The sequence below is a fragment of the Brienomyrus brachyistius genome, chromosome 4 (assembly GCF_023856365.1).
Source record: "Brienomyrus brachyistius isolate T26 chromosome 4, BBRACH_0.4, whole genome shotgun sequence".
NCBI classification, from domain to species: Eukaryota; Metazoa; Chordata; class Actinopteri; order Osteoglossiformes; family Mormyridae; genus Brienomyrus; species Brienomyrus brachyistius.
The window spans coordinates 5003343-5022304 of record NC_064536.1 but is presented as its reverse complement, the minus strand read 5'-3'; the positions used below and the strand labels follow the sequence as shown (position 1 = coordinate 5022304).

Genomic DNA, 18962 nt, shown 5'->3' with positions numbered 1-18962 from the left:
ATCTCTAGCGACACACCTGTGCCTGAATCCTGTACCCCCCATGCTGAAAAGTAATTTTCCTACGTTATGGATCACCTGTAATCCGATGTTACTTAAAGAATGGGGGGGGGGGGGTGGTAATTAAAGACCCTTTTAAAGAAGAAAGTCTTGGGGGAAACTGGATTGCAAAGGGAGAGCAAATTTGCAAGTGGCATTGAGGTGGGAAGCCAGTGTGCAGATTGGGGAAGGATTATTACTGGGCAGCAGTGATGCGACGTGTTTATTTCATTTTATATTTTTAAACTCTTAGCACTGTCTGGTGCCGATTATTTCCCTGTCACCTGCGCGACCGTCGTCGCGCGACGTTGAGAGTCAGAGGTTTGGAAGGTTTTACCGTCGCTCCCGATGACACCACTTTCGTTTCTGACCTGCAGGGGGCAGCGAAGGCAGCCCAGTGGAAAAGCAATATATAGGAGCAGGCGTCCGCCTGTCAGACGATTGGTGTTCACCTGCGGGAGGTCTCTAGGAGGGTCGGATGTGTTTTGGGGGAGGGCAGGGAATAGTGACATAGACCTTTTTCATGCTTGACTGCACAGGAAAGTAGGTACCTTGTTCCCCCCCCAAGGCTTGTTTAAATCACTGCAGAAGTCTAACTTGTACCCTAAAGTGAAGTAGATATGCAGATACATAAATGCATGAATATCCTGAATAAAAAAAAAAAATGTCAGCTAAGCAGTAGTAGGCTTTGGGAAGTCCTGTGAGCTTTGGAGAGCTCGACTCGCCGTTCTGACACAGCGGTTTACAGAGCCAGGGCATCGTCCTGCACCTGCTTTACACGTCTAATCCTCTGTTTTCAAGCTTTTCATTGTGGAAGCACAGCTTATCTGCCTTAATTTCACTAATGTGGAACAAAGGCAGCATTTTCCTGCTGATGTGATTAAAGGTTTCAATAACACAAGGCTTACTGGCAAATTAAATGCCGGCCAACAAAAAAGTATCCCTGGGTTGAATTAAAGGTGCCCTTGAAGGCACATGGGTGGGGCTGAGGTGCCGTTTTCGGGTTGTTCGAGGTTTAACTGGCCTGGTGGCCTCCGGGCACTCCAGCAAGCCACAGTTTAGGTTTGTAACTGCATTCCTGCTTAGGGACACGCTGATCCACCAAATGCAGATCCACTCTGCTGAGAACCTCTCTTTGCATCCATTTCTTTTTTTGGAGGGGAGAGTAGCGGACTCTGAAGCTTCACGGCAATCCGGGCTTACTCTGGCCTCTCTCCCTCTGAGGCTGTGGGTGCGTGATGGGGTTGCCCCCCCCCCCCCCCCGTCCTCAGGTCGGAGCTGGCTGCCACCCTCTTCACCAGCCATTACGTGTTTGATGGACCTTAATCTCCAGCCTCTGCTCCTGACAGTATGCAGATGTGGATTGCTTCAGTTACATAGTGAACGCGGAACCACACAGTGTTACTGCAGAGCAGCTGGTGAACAGGTGCGGTGGACGAGGGAATCAGGGCCCACACTGTCCCTAACGCTGCCTGTCTCTCCCCCACCCCAAGCCAGAATTGAATTCATACAGATTGATTCCGGGAAGTCTCCTCTCGCAAGCAGGGCCAACCCGACAGTGCGGGGGAAACAGGGTGGAAAATTCACTGCTAATTCGATCAGGTACTCCGAGGGGGGGGGATGTGTTCCGGTGGCCAGGGAAGGAAAAGCTGGGGGTGGGCACTGACCGGGGTGGTGGTGGGGACAGACCGAGACACGCATGTGTCAGCTGGTAGCAGTTTTTTGACACTTTGGGGGGCTTCGGCAGAGTCTCTCCTGTGATCCCAGTCTGACCTTCACATTAAGTCGCCGTGTCCTTAACCACGGCGCCACCTGCTGTCTGCTGTTCCTCGTCAGACTTCAGTATGAGCACCACAATCTCCCAGCTGCGGCGCTCAGCTATGATGGACGGCGCTTCTGGAAAGGTCAGCTCCTCTGGGGGGGGTTATAATTGGATATGGTCTGCCTGAGTGTCACACGTCAGCAGAAAGACCACCCCCCCCCCGCAACCCAGACAAAGGAGCCATGTAAGGAGCCGGCGGGCGGGACAGTGTGGCGCTCGGCCGCTGAAAGGAGCTAAGCAGGATCTGTTCTGTTCTTTCAAACGTGGCGGGTAGAAAGTGGAACGTCTCGGACTTGGACGCCGTGGATAAATTAACCGTGGCAGGGCCGCCTTCACGCGCAAGGGCCGCCGCCTTCACGCGCAAGGGCCGCCGCCTTCACGCGCAAGGGCCGCCGCCTTCACGCGCAAGGGCCGCCGCCTTCACGCGCAAGGGCCGCCGCCTTCACGCGCAGGGGCCGCCTTCACGCGCAGGGGCCGCCTTCACGCGCAGGGGCCGCCTTCACGCGCAAGGGCCGCCGCCTTCACGCGCAAGGGCCGCCGCCTTCACGCGCAAGGGCCGCCGCCTTCACGCGCAAGGGCCGCCGCCTTCACGCGCAAGGGCCGCCTTCACGCGCAGGGGCCGCCTTCACGCGCAGGGGCCGCCTCAATCCCGCCTCACCCCATCCGGTAACCCCCCCCCCCCCCCCCCCCCCGCGGTGACGAGTTTTTGCCGGCCGGATAGATATTTTGGGTTTGAGTAATTTGTGCCCTAAGTGGGTCACTCTGGGAACCGGGCCGGTTCAGGTGCGGTGTCACTGGTTTCGGGACGTCCTACTGGGCCTGGATGATTCTGCTCCCGTGTCATGTGGACGGTGCCCTGCGATGTCGCTCCCTGGTGTGAGTCAGCAGCTGGCAGCCGTATTCATGTGGGGTACTGGGGGGGGCAAAGTCCTGGGCCCCCCCCCCCGCTGTCACCCGTCTGTCAGGACTCTGTCCTGTCCTCCTATCTCTCCTCTCTCTCCCTCCCCCCTTTCTTCCCCCATATTGTTTGTTTAGCCCGGCAGCTCAGAGCCGCGGGGTCACGATAACAGGGCAGACGTTTCCTGGAACCTTCCGCTCCCCACCGACAGCTTCAATCCTAGCAGATGCCGCGTTATCCGTTTACACACACGCCGGTCCAGAGTGCTCTTCCAGAGTCAATCGTTTTGAATTCGCGACTCGTTTGCTGTAATGTCGCTACGCCGCTGCCCATTAGTACAGGTGACGGAGAGCTCTTGCTTGGCAACTCGCTCGCTGCCGGATCCCTCACTCGTCATTAGTGGCACAGATTCCTACCCTTTAATCCGCTACATACGCAGTCAGACATGCTGTTTTTCGCGCCGCCCGCCCATCACTTTCTCGTGCACTGATCACATGCGACGACGGGTTTTCTGAGGCCTTTAAGGAGAGCGCCCCACCCCAGCCCGCATGCGGCGCATGAATGGCGCTGTCAGCCGCATAATGAATCTCGCCGCCTATTGTCTTGCCGCCGCACGTGGGCGATGGAGGGAACGGAGACAAAAGGCGCAAATTATACGGATGCCTCCGCCCAGATCCGCCGCTATATTTGGCCGTCCTTCACAGGCAGCGGCTACGACTTGGGAGGGAGGGGTGGAGTGAATTAGCCGGTGGGCGTGCTAGCGGGCGTTCGAGTGGCGAGGACAGGCAGCCATGTCACGTCGTCAGGGATTGTCCCCCCCCCCCGCAGCTACCCCCTAGATCTGATTTTGCTGGCTTATAAAATAAAAATGCTTACCTCACAAAAAATAACCTGTCAAATGGCTAAAACGATCGCATGGAATGGCTTTCTGTTAGCCTGCGGGGGGAGTTCAGATGGACAGAAATGACCCGACGTCCTTTCCAGGGTGGGCTGGGGGGGGCGCGGAATACCATGATGATAATCTAACGCCTGGCGTGTTCCAGAACCACGCTGCATCACAGCGGACTCCGATCTGTGAAGGGCTTTTCCTTCACGATTGCTGTTTTTATACACACCTATTCCTTTCCTGGTGCTTCTCCCTGTTTCCTTTTTTTAAATTTTTTTTTGAGGAGGGAGGTGGGTTTCCTTGCCGCAGGTGAGCCGTTGGGAACGAGGATAAATGGGAACAGCCGACCCACGCAGATCTTGGGAGCCTCCCTCGTTATGGCAGCATTCCCAGCATTCCTCCGCCTTCCCAGCATGCCGAGCTCCGCCTCCGCCCACGGGCCGGTGCGTGTGACGTGTGGAGGCCCACTCGGTGCATTCTGGCTCCGGGCCGGTTTAATGTTCTCCGCGTTCGTGATTCCTCTGCTCCCTGCTACACACACACCCGCTGTCGGTGTTGCCAGGCGCCAGGCTGGAGCCCTTGGATTGCGCCCGTGGGTGTCGGATGGGTACACACACATGCATAAACACACGCACTTGCACACATTCACCTCCCCTGCCAACTGCGGTTGTGGAGATGGAGTATCATCTGGGGGGCTTTTTCTCCCCCCCCCCCCAAAAAAATCCACCCCCCCCCAGCCGCCCACTGACGTCCGTAAGCCTGTCGTTTTCAGCACTGTACAAGCGCAGTGATGAGCAGACTCTGGGTTGCAGCTGAATTTTAAAGAGATCCACGCCCACGTTTGGTCTTACTACTACGGGCATCATTACGGTGGACTTCTCATACTGCCGCTGCATCTTCCTCCTCCTGCACGCCGTTTGTTGCTGTGCTGCCACCTCAGAACCCCACCCCTCATGTATCTCCCCCCTGTGGAAGGCTGAATTCCAGCACCCTACTTGCGGCGAGCTCTCGGGCTTATATCCAGCGGGCTTTAGGACCAGGGAGTGCCATTTCTGTCGCGCTCCCCTCAGTGTCACGGTGAGTTTGGATGCGTAACCCAAGTTGGCCATATTGCCCGTCGGATCGCCGCGGGGGCCGGCGCACCCTGGTGGTGATGAGCGGGGAGGCGGGGGCATGCTGCTGGCTTTCCTCTTCCCGCCGTTTTCAGGAGCGGTATGTCAGCTCCCCTGGTGAGGTGTCAGCCAGGACCCCCCCCCGGTCCTGGGCGTCTGATTGGGATTTCGGGGAGGGGGGCGTGGCATCTCGTCCTGCCTACTGCTTAGCTTCCCCTTCCATTGGCTGTCCCATGGGACCTGGCCCATTTTCAGGATGGGGAGTCGTGGGATTGGCCAGCCAACCAGGAGGGAGACGGAGCCAGTGGGGGCAGGGTTTAGGGAGACGGAGGATGCTGCCTGCTATTTTGGTCATGCTAGTGCCCGTGGGCTGTAGGTTAGCTGAGATAGAGGGTCCATCTGGAAGCACATTGCCCCCCCCCCCTTAACGAACACCACCTCGGCCAGTGTGTGCGGGGGCTTGCCTCCCTCCCACCATCCCGGTTTTTCGGTCTCCCTCCTGTTGCACCACATGGCCGGCGGATTCGGGTTTCCCTACGGCTGTCAGCGGCCATTGGGTAGCGAGCGGCTGCCAGCACCTAGCCAACCAGCATCCAAAGGTACTGGGGGGCTTATCTCCATGGTGACTGAATAAAAACAGAGAGCCGTGACCTCTAGGGGGTGTGTGTGTTTGAGACACGGTGTGGTTTTGCTGTGTTAGAGAGTGGCGGCCTGTGTGCCGTTTCGATGCACCCCTGCGTACCGTTGGGGAGGGGCCTACTTTTGATGTTTTTTTTTTTTTAGCCCAAATAGAACCTTATCCATACCATCGCCGTCTAACTCTTCACGAACCTCCTCAGTAATACTATGTTCAGATCTTCTCCTCCATGATTTCCCCATCTGTGAGAGTCCAGCTTTGATGCGTCACTCTGCTTCTGGCAGAGGATGTACGATCGTGCCGGTAGATCCTGGAAATAATTAGCTAACGACGCGAGGGGCCTGCCTAAGATCCGTGTAATCGGCACCCATCTAATCTCCACGGCCCGTGGTTCGGTCTCTCTGCGACTCTGCAGTGCAGCGAGGGAAGGGCTTTCGCCGATTTTGGGGGAGAGGTAACCAGAGACCAGTTTTTAAAAAAATAAATAAATAAATAAATCCCCAGCTTCCACAGCAGTGAATTATGGGATAGCTTCCCTTGATAAACAGAACAGGCTGTATCAGCCGCTGTCGTGTATCCTACTGTTTCCCAAACTGGTCCTCGGGGACCTTCAGCCGGTCCCTGTCTCTGCTGCCTCCCATCTCCCTGCCAGACAGTCCACACTTTAGCAGAACCATGTGAGAAACACTGGTGCGTATTCCCCTTGCTTATTACCTCGTTTTACTGCTGGTTTGCTGAGAACAGGCACACTGCGCTGTTTCCATCCCACTTTAACAGTGCGTGCTGTCGATTTAAAGCCAGTTGGAGGTTTCGCTCGGGAGTGGAACGTGACGCGATTCCCCTGTGGGTCCCCGGAAGTTCTCGCGTGACTGGTTCAGTTCTCTTCCAGTGTGTGTAAAAGTTCTCCTATGTTGGTGTTTGCAGTCTGGCTGGGCACTGACAGCACGGAGCCCTTCCACTAGAAGGTTCCAGAATTCTGGAGCTCCTTTTAGAATTATTTTACTCAATAGATGTTTTCCTGTCTTGCATTAATCGGGTCCATCGCTGCAGGACAGACTCGTTCTGGTGGACTGCGCCGGGCGGAACGCACATAAAGTGCATCCTACCTTAACATGGCCGATAATGGCGCCGTACTGGTAAGCACTGGCTTACGTAACCCCACGAACGCCCTTCTGAAGAGGCAGCACCGCGATCTGTTTGCTGCAGCCGACTCGTGCCTCTCCTTGAGATTCCAGGTTCATGGCTGCCCCCTGGTGGCAAGAGGCTGCGTGACAGCCGCAGTGCGCGGCAGAAGGCCGGCGCAAAATCCAATAAAAGCAGGAGACTAATAATGTCAGTTTGATGGCTTCTCCCATAAAAAAAAAATCATCATTTAGATTCTACTCTGTTCCAGTCAGGATCAGATTCGCCATGAGAAAGAAGGTATCCAGTGTGGGATCTGTGTGTGGATGGATCGCATCACAGCTATGCAGTGATCTGGCTGTAATTTACTCCCCAAGACTCATTTTAGCTTTTGACTACTGAAATGAAAGTTTAATGAAGCTGGAAGAGTGATGTGTTCAGCATCCTGTCTGGGTTTTACCCCTGCCGCGTCCACCCCCACCCCCCCACGACCCTGACCTGGATAAGAGGCCAGACGACGGACGGATGGATGGATGGAAGAAAGGATCTCAAGGTCTTAGATAGGATTTCAGACGGGATATAACCATAAAATAAGAACATTTTTATGGATCTTTTTCCCTGTCCAATAAGTTTTCCATGTATAGAACTGAAATGGAATCCCTTACTTACTAATGCATATTTTTCTGCTATCAAATGATGCTTATTACCCAGAATGTTCTCTTCCGTATCCCAGAATTTGTGAATTCCTTGTGTAAGCCGGTAGCTGGTCTGATACTTGTTGGCTTATGAATCGGGTGTCTCCAGGTTCAAACAGCCGGTCCTTCTTCTGGGATACGGTCCTTTCGGCTTTCTGGCAGAGCGTCCGTCCCGCTTGTGGGCGAAACACTCGGCCGAAGTCTTTTGTGCAGCATGAATTTAGCCGATGCTCAGATTTTTATTTATTTATATTCAGCCTCCTTGGTTTGTTATCGGAGGGTTTTGCCGTGGAGCGGCGCTCCCTGGTGATGGGAGATTATACGCCGTGATTCGGTTGGTCTAGCCTTGCACCGCTCAGGGACTGCAGGAGGAAGATAAGGCCGACAGGACCTCAGTCCTGTGAAATGTTTCGCTTGATGTTTGACTCTGTTTTGCTGCCTTTCCAGCTGAAGGGAGCTGCTAATCTGCGCCCGTCAGCTTTGCCACCTGAGAACATGGCCAAACCGACGTGACCCTCAGCCCACTGAGCAGATATCAGGTGGACCTCACTGCCCCTCGGCTTGGGCTTTAGGTCCATCCAGCCAGGCTCAGGTCTGCAGCTTGTTTTGTTCAAACAATGTGAGCTGAGTAGTTCGTTCATCCGTCCATCCATCCATCCATCCATCCATCCATCCATCCATCACCCATCAATTTTTCATCTACCACCCATCCATTTTCCATTCATCTATTTTCCTTCCTTCCATCCGTCCATTTTCCTTCCATTTATCCATCCGTTTTCCATGCATCCATTTTCCTTCCATCTATCCCTCCATTTTCCATCCATCCATGTGTCATCCATCCATTTTCCATCCATCCATGTGTCATCCATCCATTTTCCTTCCTTCCATCCATCCATCCATCCATCCATCAATTTTCCAGTGTTTCCTGGCTTATTCTGGTCAAAGACCCTGGGCACCCTGAAATTTATCCCAGGCAGCACAGAGCACAAGGCAGCGGTACACCCTGGCCGGGAGGCATGCCAGTTCAGTGTAGCACCCTCTACAGAACGCGGAGTAGCTGAAAGAAACCCATAAAACAGAGGGAACATGCAGAAGGCGCGCGCACACACACCCGCTGAGGGACCCAGCTGCCCGGCGTGGTCTTTGTAAGTCACACAGATGCAGATTATTTTACCTGCTCGCACATTTGTGTAGCTTATGTTGGTGTTTGTAGAGTTTAAACCCGCACTCATGAGTCCTGCTCCTTAAACGCTGTGCCACCTAGTGGCACATTTAGGAATTAGTTACATAAATACACCTGTCACAGGGCTTCAGCGTGGGGGTCTGTCAGTTTGACGGTGAGATTTGATACAAATCGAACAGAAAAGAATTCACTGGTTTTAAGATCTCCTAGATTGCCCCCCCCCCCCCCACACACACACACACAATCCATGTCTTCCTATCTTTGTGAGGACTCTCTATTCACTTCTATGGCAAAACCTTAATCCTAACAGTGACACCCTTAACCACCACCCAGCTCTAACCTTAACCATAAGTAACCAAACAGAACACAAGTCTTTTGACTTTTTAGTTTTTTGATTGCGAATAACTGAGGTTGTCCTTGTGGGGACCGATTAAAATGGGTCCCCACACTGTAATAATTACAAATCCACATAGAGACACATGCCCTCTCCTGGCAGAGTCAGATCCATGTTCTCTGTGTTGGTTTGTGTGGCAATGCCAGGGACCAGCCTGGGACTCTCAGATCCAGCCGATAAGTCAGGGGATGACATGCAATGCCGGTTTTTCGCATTCCTCACGTAACTGCCCTCGGCTTGGAGGGGGAGGGGGCCTGTGTGCCTGTGGTGTGGGGGTGTTGGTGAAGGTGACGTCTGGATGTGGGGCACAGACCCGCCCTCCGGCCGTCCGCGTCTGCGTGTGAGTGACGCTCCGTCTCCAGCGACGGCGGCCAGCAGCCCGCAGGGGATTAGTCCTAATTACCTGCTGGAGTCGCGGTGACCAGGGAGGGGAGGGGATTACGTTAATCCCGCCCTCCCTGGCAGAGATTACGCCGCAGAAAGGGCTTCTAGCACCTGATGCTTCTCTGTCTCTCCACCTCTTCCTTTTTCTTCCTCCTCCTACTCCTCCTCCTGCCTGGAGTGTCAGAGCGAGGGAGTAGCGAGTGTGTACGCGGGCGTGCGTCAGCGCCGTCCTCGGAGCTGCCGAGGAGACTTTGGGTGGGGGGGGGTGCATATATATATATTTTTACTCCTACGTGTTCAGGGAACGGTTGGCCAGGCCCAGCGTTTCGAAGGCCACAGTGGGCCGGGGACCTGTAGTTGTAACCAGCTCTTGGTCATTTCCTGTGGTAGTGGGAGGGGGCAGCAGGTTGGGGGGGGCACCATGCTGTCGTGCTTCGGCAGGCGCCGCGAGCCGTGGCGTCAGGACCGGTACGGTGAGGACGACCAGCTGATTGCCGACGAGCCACTGAGTGTCTCGAACCCCTACCTCCTGGACTCAGGTAACTGCCAATACCCTGGGGGGGGGGGGGGACGCCTTCCTCGTTACTGCCCAGTTAATTCCCACAGAGGCTGTGTTTTGATTTTACGAGGAGCCGTGTGTTCAAATTCTGTGGTGTCTGTCGAGTGTTTCTCCCTGGTAAGAGAGAGCTCGGATTTCATGGCTGACGGTCACGGGCTGTTACACTCCGGCACAGCGGCTACGCCGTCGTCGCCATAATGCCCTGAACCCGTCTCGCTTCAGCTTATTGCTGTTTTTGCTGGTGTTGTAGATGTATGGAATGACTCAGGCTGTGCATGAGTGACTGTGTGTTTCTGTGTGTTATTAGGTCATTGCTCATTACCCAGAATGCAGCAGGAAGGTGTCTGGCAGTGTTGTGGGCCGGGGAATGGAGTTGGGTCTTTGACGTACTTTACGGACTAGCTACTTCCCCTGCTGGGGTTAGCCTGAGCCAGCTGTGTGGGGTTTACTGCTCTCAATCAGCCTGTAAGAAAGCGGGGGTTCTCAGCTTCAGGCCTGGGGACCCACTGTTATTGGCTGATTGAGAGCCAATCCCAAAATCCCGCACCAGCCCCCTATGGATCAGGTTGCCAACCCCTAGTGTGCTGATGCCAGTAGTGGTGGAACGTGGGTCCTTGATCTAGCTTGTCTGTCACTATATGAAGGTACACCCTTGTTTGGCCAGTCGACCTCCCCTCCATGGACAGGAAATGATACATTTCTTTGTTCTTTATTTTTTGGGGGGGCTCTGAGTCCAGAAAAAACGGGAAGTTGTTTCTCAGATATTTGGGAACCTGTTTTTTTTCCCCCATCATCTGAGACCAAATGTGTGAACAAAGTTCTTGTCCTGAATGGCGTTCGGGATGCGGGTCACGGCCGGGCCGGACCGGCTTCTAAATCCTATTTGTGTCAGTGCCTCAGCTCACGTCATCACAAGAAAACAGAGAGTGCCCTTTAGGATACGAGTGTTTTATCAAAATGCTGGGAACCACAGGGAGCTGGCTGGAAAAATGTGGACGGTGAACGACGTTACCCCTCCGAGACGCCGTTCATGTCTGTCCGATTCGGCCGATGGGGAGAGGAGGAGTGGAGAGCTGCCTTTCCCCGTATTTCACCTGACAGTCTTTGCAGGTTTATTATTACGCGGTTTTGTCTTGCGCCCTCTCGTCTTGCAATCCACTGTTGTGTGTCCTGTCCCCTGATAAGCAACCCAAGAGCTACTGCATAACAACTTAACCACGTTACCTGGAACACATATAACAATGACATGGGAAACTCGACACGTGGTCTTTCTGTGCAGAGACTTATGGAGGTTATGAGGTTTTTCCTTGCAGACATGCGTTTGTCTCGCGGACGAAACCGTTGTGCCGCCGCTTAGCTGCACGACTGTCGTACTGGAGCTGCTCCACAGGGTCACGGGTCAGTGTCAGGCAGCGGTGCTGATGCGGTCACCGTGGCGATCCGGTGTAGACCGCGGGGCAGACGGTGCCTACATAAGCTGACGAGCGTGGCTCAGCCACTCGCTGAAATACTAAGGAATATTGCGGTGATTATTATTATGTAACGGAATGACTGCCATTGTAATTAGTATTTAGTGTGGTATTATTGAAATTAAGTTTTTGTTTTGTTCATTTTGTGTTTGTAAAGTGTTTAAATTACAAAGACAATGAGAATAGGCGAGAATCACCTTTTGTAAATCTCTCTAACATGACTGCAAATTGATTTGTGGGAGAAAATAAACAGTCATAACACGAAAAATGATTTGTATTTCTAAACTCCCAGTTGAGTTGCTTTTCTTCAGATTTCAGCTATGTGTTCTGTTCCCCCTCCCTTTAGAACTTCATGCTTCTTGGTAAGCTTCCAGCATTCAAAACAATGCTTGAAATAATCTCAACAGTAATCTCCGATTTCAGCAAGTGATTGGAGTGCCGCGGTCCTTACTCCAACCACTAGGCGGCAGTGCTGCCCTTGCTACCAAGCTCATTGCATTGGTTTTCGCTGGATTAGGTTTTGCCCATTTGCGTAGATTCTGTTAGCGGCGGAGGTCATGCTGAAGGGGTCCCGATCTGCTTGCTCAGTGCCTAATAACAGATAAGCTGTCTTTCTGAACCCAGATTCTGAAGAGGCTTTTATGGGGGCTGTGATTTATGAGAATCTCCCCCCCCCACCCCCGCATAAGCATGTAATCACATTACATAAGTGTTAGCCAAGCAGTGCTATTATAGTAGCAGTAGTAGCGTAAGTAGTAGTATAGCAATTTGTCCATCCATCCATTTTCTAAGTTAGATAGAAGGACCTTGAATTTGTTTCAGTCCGTACAGATACCAGTCACATGCACGCATTTACAGCTGTACCCTGTCTTGCCCTGGGCCAGGCCGGCCTGCCCCGTGGGGTCCCGTATGTCCTGGCCATCCACCCACAGTTTAAGCTCGAAACGAACCTCTGCAGTGCAGTCCTAGGTGCAGTGGCCTCCATCTGGACCTCCGTGCCGGCAGCCTCGGATCTCGCGCCTCTTTTTGCATGTTACAGTCCCGCTCGGCAGCTTCTTTTTTCAGCTCCTCTGGCGCTACAGGAAAGCGGCAGGCGGCTCCCCTGACGCCGGGGTGTCGTTTTATTCCCGATCTCCGGTTTCCACGGCAACCTAGAAGCCAGGCGAAAGGAATGTTCCTGTTCACAACAAGTCCGTCGTCTAGTTTCTGTAAATTACAGATCGCGGTGTTTCACCCGGTCGGCTTTTAACTTGTGAGATGCCATCTCAGCCTAAAATTGACTCTCTTCAGACGGAGTTTATTAAGTGATTTATGTTTTCCTTTTTAAAATTTTACCTCTGCATAATGGTTGGGGGAAGGTTAGCCAGAGAGACTGTACTTGGAAAAACGAAGCCCAGTCATAAGCCTTTGTTGTCAAGCTTCAGTGAGTGACTGTGGTCCTCTTTCTGGGTGGATGCACTGGGTTTTTGCCTCAAAGAACCTACTTGGGACTCTTGGATCAGTACTCTGTTGGTTCACTTACAGACCCATTTTCCCACAGGGTTTTTCATTGTAGTTAAATAAAGCACATCTGCATGTTTTTTCTTCGTAAATCAGGCATAAGTTCAGAGTGAATGCGTGTCTTCTGCGGGGTCAGTTTCTGTGCCCTTAAAGGGATTAGGACGAGTGCCACAGGTAGGAGGCTGAGAAGGTACCCCCCCCCCCCCACCATGGTTTCTGGTCATTCCAGTGGCTGCACAATGTTTGACAAGAGTCCAGCCACAGTTGGACATCCCAGAATGTGGTTCTGTTTTTTCCCCTCTCTCGTATGGGGCCACCCATCTCCCGATAAAGCTTTCCTGACACGCACACAGATCCGGCTCCCTTTAGAAGGTCCCTTTGGTCCCTTCGCCGCTGTTTATCAGCTGACGTCTAACCTAAAGCGTGTGTACGTTACTCCCCATGAATAAATACGCTCAACGCCTGTGGCTGCTCTCTTGCCGTCTTTCACGTCGATCAGTCTTTGGCAAAACGCAAAACACAATCGCTGTTCATGTGGGCTATTCGTCAGCTGTCCACCTCCAGTTGAGGCTGGCTGACCATGTGCATGTCTCTGAGAGAGAGAGAGAGAGAGAGAGAGAGAGAGAGAGAGAAGTCTGTAGCACATTCTTGGTGCCTGGGCACCTGTAGCCAGAGCTAATGCCTTCCTCTCACTAGAGGTGAATGATTGTTTGGGAATTCTGTAGAGAGAGAGAGAGAGAGAGAGAGAGAGAGAGAGATAGTGGGGCACAGAGCAGAGGGGGAAAGAGGCAGCCACTCGCTCTCTGCATTCCTCTTCTGCCCCAGCACCAAGCTATGGTAAAGTGTTCCCTGTTTTTCTTTGCTTGTTTTCTGTTTATTGGGTCCGACGGAAATGTCTGATGGCTAGTCTGTGGAAAAGGGGATAGAAGGGGAATCGGCTGGACTCCTGGGACACAAAGTTCTCTTTCATAGCAGCAGAATATCCAGGATCCCACCCCCGAAGACCACGTTGGTATCTCCTGTCATCGCTCCAGCCCCAGTGGCAGCCGCGTCTCCTCAGAACCTCTCGTGGCCGTTTTCTGTACTGTGGTGGCCCAGACAGACGTCACGCTTCAGCATCCCCGGTGATTCCTGACAGGATCTACTACTTTTTGACCAACCCCCCCGCCCTACCACCCAACCCTTCCTTCACCCCAGTGCAGCCAGGGGCCGATGGATTAAGCTGCCTAGCTTGCCTGCACCGTTGCTGGGAACGCAGACCTCTTGTAAAACAAGCCTGGGCAGGGTAGCTGCTTTCCCCTTGCATTTTTTAAGTGCCTGCAGAGAATCCCAGAAAGTACATTCGTTAACGAAAAGTTTTAATTAGTTGTTTTTTTTTTTTCTCACCGAAGGACTTTTTTTTTTTTTTTTGCCCTTCCAGGAATGCTATTTTGTTTTGTAAACAACTTGAGAAGTTCCCTAAACGCAAGTTGCGGTAACTCGAGGCTTCGTTCGGATACCGGAGGCTGCTTTCGAAAAGGGCAGTGAGGCGCACCTAAAATCTGTGCATGGGGGGGAAGGTGTGTAGGTGAGACTCGGAAACACATTTAGTAGAAGACATCTGTCATGGGAGTCTGAGGGTGAAAGGATCGTACTTCATTTTGGAATGTAGCCCTTTGAAAGACTCTGAGAAGAGACAGAAGCTGTGTGTGTGTATATCTTGTGGGTCTTTCTGGGTTTTTTTCTGCCTAGTTAAAACCATGCTGGTACTGAGTGGTGGACTTACAGACATTAGTTCCCATGGTCTTGAGGCTCTGCACATAGACCGAACGGTATACCGAGTAATCCCTAACAGGACGGAGCGAGGCAGCCTGCGTGGGGCGGGGCCTACCTCAGATCACTACCACCCTGCAGCCCAGGGCTGGGTGTCTTCTGAGAACCGACCAGGAGAAGACGAGGGAGAGCCTGGAGAGAGCCTTGGGCAGGGGCGGACCTCTCCGGCGCTCCCTGGTAGTCCCACTCCAAGCTGCAGAGGCGGGACCGAGAGGGAGCCGGGGAAAATGAGGATGGACCGGTTGCTCGGGAAGCTGAGTAATAGCTGCACGGTGAAACACTCTCGGGCAGTCTGGAAGCGAGCGGCAGAAGCTCCAGCACTCCAGCAGCTCGGGGAACTGGAGGAGGAGGTTAATGCTTTGAGCCCCAGCGCTGCCGTCCCTCAGGAAGATGGCTCTCTGCGCTGCGGCCCCCCCTCCCCGCCGGTGGTGTTGCGAAGACCCCCGCGCGAGCGTCATGCCGGTGCCCGGAGGGTGGTGAGCATGTATGGCTTCCAGGACAAGTCGGAACCAGCTGCGCGGAGCACTCAGGCCCAGGGGAGGAGGCCCAGGAGTGCATGTCTGCTGCCAGGCCTTGGCGGGGATTCCCTTGCCGATGGCCTACAGCAACAGAGGCCCAGGAAAGCAGAGATCAGGCCCAGCGATGAATTGAAGGTGGAGTCTCCTCCGCAGTCACCTCCAGTGGTGCAACCCAGGTCCCGACATCAGATTCGGAAACCAAGGCCCGTCAGCATGACTGTGCTGGAGCTCAAGAAGTTCGACCGGCATGATAACTTCGGCCGTGATGGTGGGGGCACCTCCAGCGACGGCACCGGCCTGCTCAAGGGGGGCTTTCGCTGGAGGCTCTTCGGCAGGCCAGCTCGTGATACCGACAACTTCTCTCGTGAGGGGAGTAAGCCGGATGGCTCTCGGCGCTCATTCGCATCCCTCCGCCGAACCCTCAGCTTTCGCATCCGGAAAGGCCGTGACCACGATGACCAGGGCGAACCGGCTCAGGCTAAAAACGACGGGGATTACACCTCTGGCCGTCCGTTCTCCTACCTCACGGGCAGAACTTTGTCGGTCCGGCAGATTCATGAGGCGGATGCTGGGATACGGCATTTGGAGTACCAGAGTAAGGGAAAGGGCAAGGGGATGGAGGTCCCCATGTTCTCGTCTAAGCTCCCTCGACCCATTCAGGAAGAGCCGAGCTTTTGGCAGCTGCTTATTGCACGCTTTAAGAAAAAACAACCAACACCTGAACTCGCCTCTCAAAGCCGGGAACTTGGCATAGATGCTCCAAACTCAAAGCCACTGACTGATACTACAGAAACACCCCCTAGTGTGAAAACTGAAGGTCAAGGTAAGCACCCCCCCCCTCTTTCTTAGCCTTGGGAACATTTAGCATGTGGGACGTTCAGCTTTCCATGCCGGTTCTTGCATTCCAAGTAAACATTTGGCAAAAAGTTGCAGATTATTCAAAGCACCGTTCGTCTGGCTGCATTTGGACCGCGTTCAATCATTCCCAGGTTCACAGGCTCGACGCTATAAACTTTGTTTTGAAGCTTGTTACGGAGTCGAGCAGAAGTGAAGAATGGGGTCTTGTGGGTGGGGGTGGCATTGGGGGAGGTGCAGAGTACCATCCCACTGGCCTACAGGCCTCTTGATGCAAAGTCTAATTGACTTTGGGCAGCTCTCATCTGCTGCAAGCTCTCAGAGTTGTGCTTTGGAGCTGTGGCATGGTTGGGGTTAAAGTAGCAGCACTTTGAAGCCCCCCCCTCATACAACCACCCACCTCACATCAAGTAAGCCTCTGGATTGTTTCCCAGGGTTCATGAGAGTGCCGGAGGTGTCTTGCTGACTTAAACTCACCCTACGTTATTTGGCTCACAGACGCAGCACTTATGATATTGGAGGGGGCGTCTGGTTTTTTCGTAGCTAAAATCATCTTGCTAGTTGTTTTGGTTCAAAGGTAACGTGGAGAAAATCGTAATTGTCTTTGTCACATTGACACTCTTATTGCAATGCGGCCGGTAGAGAGATCATGCTAGACTTCTGATAGGATGGTTAAGGCCACGTCTGGTGTTGTCTTCAGGATAGCAGCTAATTAATGTCACCGGCTTCTTTGCAGACGGCCTGTCCGCCTCGTGACAACCCCCCCCCCCCCCCCCGTCCCTCTTCACCATCCACCAGCACCATTCATTCCTTTTGAAGTTTTTTGTCCCCTTCCCGTTTGCCGAGGGCTAAAAATTCCAGTAGGCTCCTGTTGACTGGGTCGTAACCATGTGAAAAGCCAGATGTCATGTGTTAGACAGTCACGTTATTCTGGGCCATAACGGGAAGATTCATCGCCCTTTCGGAACTGCGCGTCGACTGACCAGCGAAGTCCTTACTTACCATGGGCTATTGAGTTTTTTTTAGCAGACGATTTTGTCTAAAGTGACATTCATTTTTAAGAGAACAGGCTCAGACAGTCCTTGGAGCAATTTGGGGGTTAAAGATTCAACTGTGAAATCACGATAGTTGAACCGGTGACCATCTATACACTGGTACAGTGTCCTAAACCCACCTCACGCCACCTGCAATTAAACACGCTTGTACTGCCGTTTGTGAAATCGGCATCTGGGCCGAAACGACAATCCCGCAGCCTCGCTTCGTCCCAGCCGGCTCAATCACCGCACCTCAGAGGTGTGATGACAGGAGAGAACAGAACATCCTAAAACATCTTCACAAAAGGCGCAAATCTCACCAGGTTAAGCTCTGCCTGCGGTTACATTCCAGGGGAAAATAGAAATGCGTGTTTATGCAGAATCAGGCATAGTAATACAGTGATGCAAGAAAGCATTACGAATGTAAATATGATTGTTTTTCTTGTACTATTTGGAATATTTTCTGCTACTGTGATTGGAAGAAAATTCGTTTGATTGTTACGCCTTTGCTTTCTTCTGGGTAATTTTAGTAGCCTGAGTGTAATCAGTAACTGAGGCTGGCGATTATCACATAGTAAGGCATTCCTCAAGCATAGGTTTTTTGTGCTGAGGATAATTTCTTAACGTGCACAAAACGAGAAGTGCGTCAGTGCCGCGATCGTGAAGGCTGCTCCTACCCCTGGGTGTTTGTTGTGCCATGGCGTGCTCAGGAGTTGAGTGTTGGCACAGGTGTGAGTGTCTGTATGTGTGAGTGTGTGGGTGTGTCTCTCCCTTTCTGAGGCGACATGGCGGGACTGAAGAATGTGGGTGGGACCAAAGTGCTCTGCTCCGCCTGCCCTTACCTGCCTGAGGGGAGCTACAGCCAACCCCCCCAACATAAAACCAAACACCCCCAGGTGGGTGGCCCTCCAGACTGTGTGGTGCCCCCCCACCTGCTCCATGCGTGAAAATCCGCTTTCATTCATTGCACTTCTAGTGTAGAAAGTTCGAACCCTAAACACATGCTCGCGGTGGGAAGCTGTTTGTTGTCTGCTTTATTTATTTTATTTTTTTTTACTCCTGTTCTGAACACACCCTGGAAACAAAACCATGCCTGTATTCCCTGGAGTTGTGTAATGTGGCAGGAACGTAGTGCGTGGCCTCTCTGAACTCCTAGCATTAGCGCGACTTGTTAGCACGTCTGTCTCCGCTAGCAGGTGAAGCGTGAGGCGGCTCGTGACAGGCGTCGCAACTCTCTGCGGCGCATGGAGGCTAGAGTTCAGTACTGGGGCGCCAGCCTGTTTCGGCAGCCTGCCGCTTCCCGTGAGCGTCCGCTGATGGCCGTACGACATGACGGGAATGGGGGTCTCTAAGGCCTGAGTGGTGTCGCAGTTCCACTGTGTTGGACTGACTGTCACGTTGGACAAATGGATGCCAGTTCGACGCCAAATCCTCAGTCAGTTTGCCCCGGAAAACTGTAACTCTAACTTGTTGTTCTGCAGGCACAGAGAACAGAGATCCCCACATATTTGTATTGTCCATCAGCCCTGGTACTTGGTTTCATGTTGGTGTTACAAGACTCCCTTTGTGTTGGGGAGGGAGGGGGGGGGGGTCGATGAAAATGATAAGAGTTCACACACCATTGTATGATGAAAATGATAAGAGTTCACACACCATTGTTTTGGTCCCAAACACTGAAGCATTACACAACCGTTGAGTGTTTTCTGCTGAGCTTGAGAAGCTAATAAATTAAATCTGCTTCATTATGACCCTGGGAGGACGGTGAAGCTAGTTTGTATGTTATTTTATTTGTAAGACCTTCAAATTTTTTTACTTTGTTTGTCTGTCTGTCTATCTGTCTAATCTAATTATCTATTCTTGCTGGTCCACTGATTGGCTGCAAGAAAAACCCCTGGAGGACTGTGGCCCGTTTCTGTGCAGTTTAACCTGAAGGACTGATTTTGGTCTCAACATGCAGCAGTTGCTCCAAACCCGTAGAGACTTTGATCTCGCCCGGACGTCAGTTGTCACAGCAACACCTTTGCTTGTGCGCTTGAAGTCCTCCGT

The 18962-nt window shown here is 52.7% G+C and overlaps 1 protein-coding gene across 1 annotated transcript in view; it reads left to right on the top strand.

The window, feature by feature from the left end:
- Window positions 1-14100: 14100 nt before the first annotated feature.
- Window positions 14101-18962, top strand: part of agap3 (ArfGAP with GTPase domain, ankyrin repeat and PH domain 3) — a 47831-nt gene continuing 42969 nt past the window's right edge. The window contains 1 exon segment of the mRNA XM_049010244.1: window positions 14101-15850. Coding sequence (XP_048866201.1) covers window positions 14437-15850 — 1414 coding nt within the window. The 5' untranslated portion in view covers window positions 14101-14436.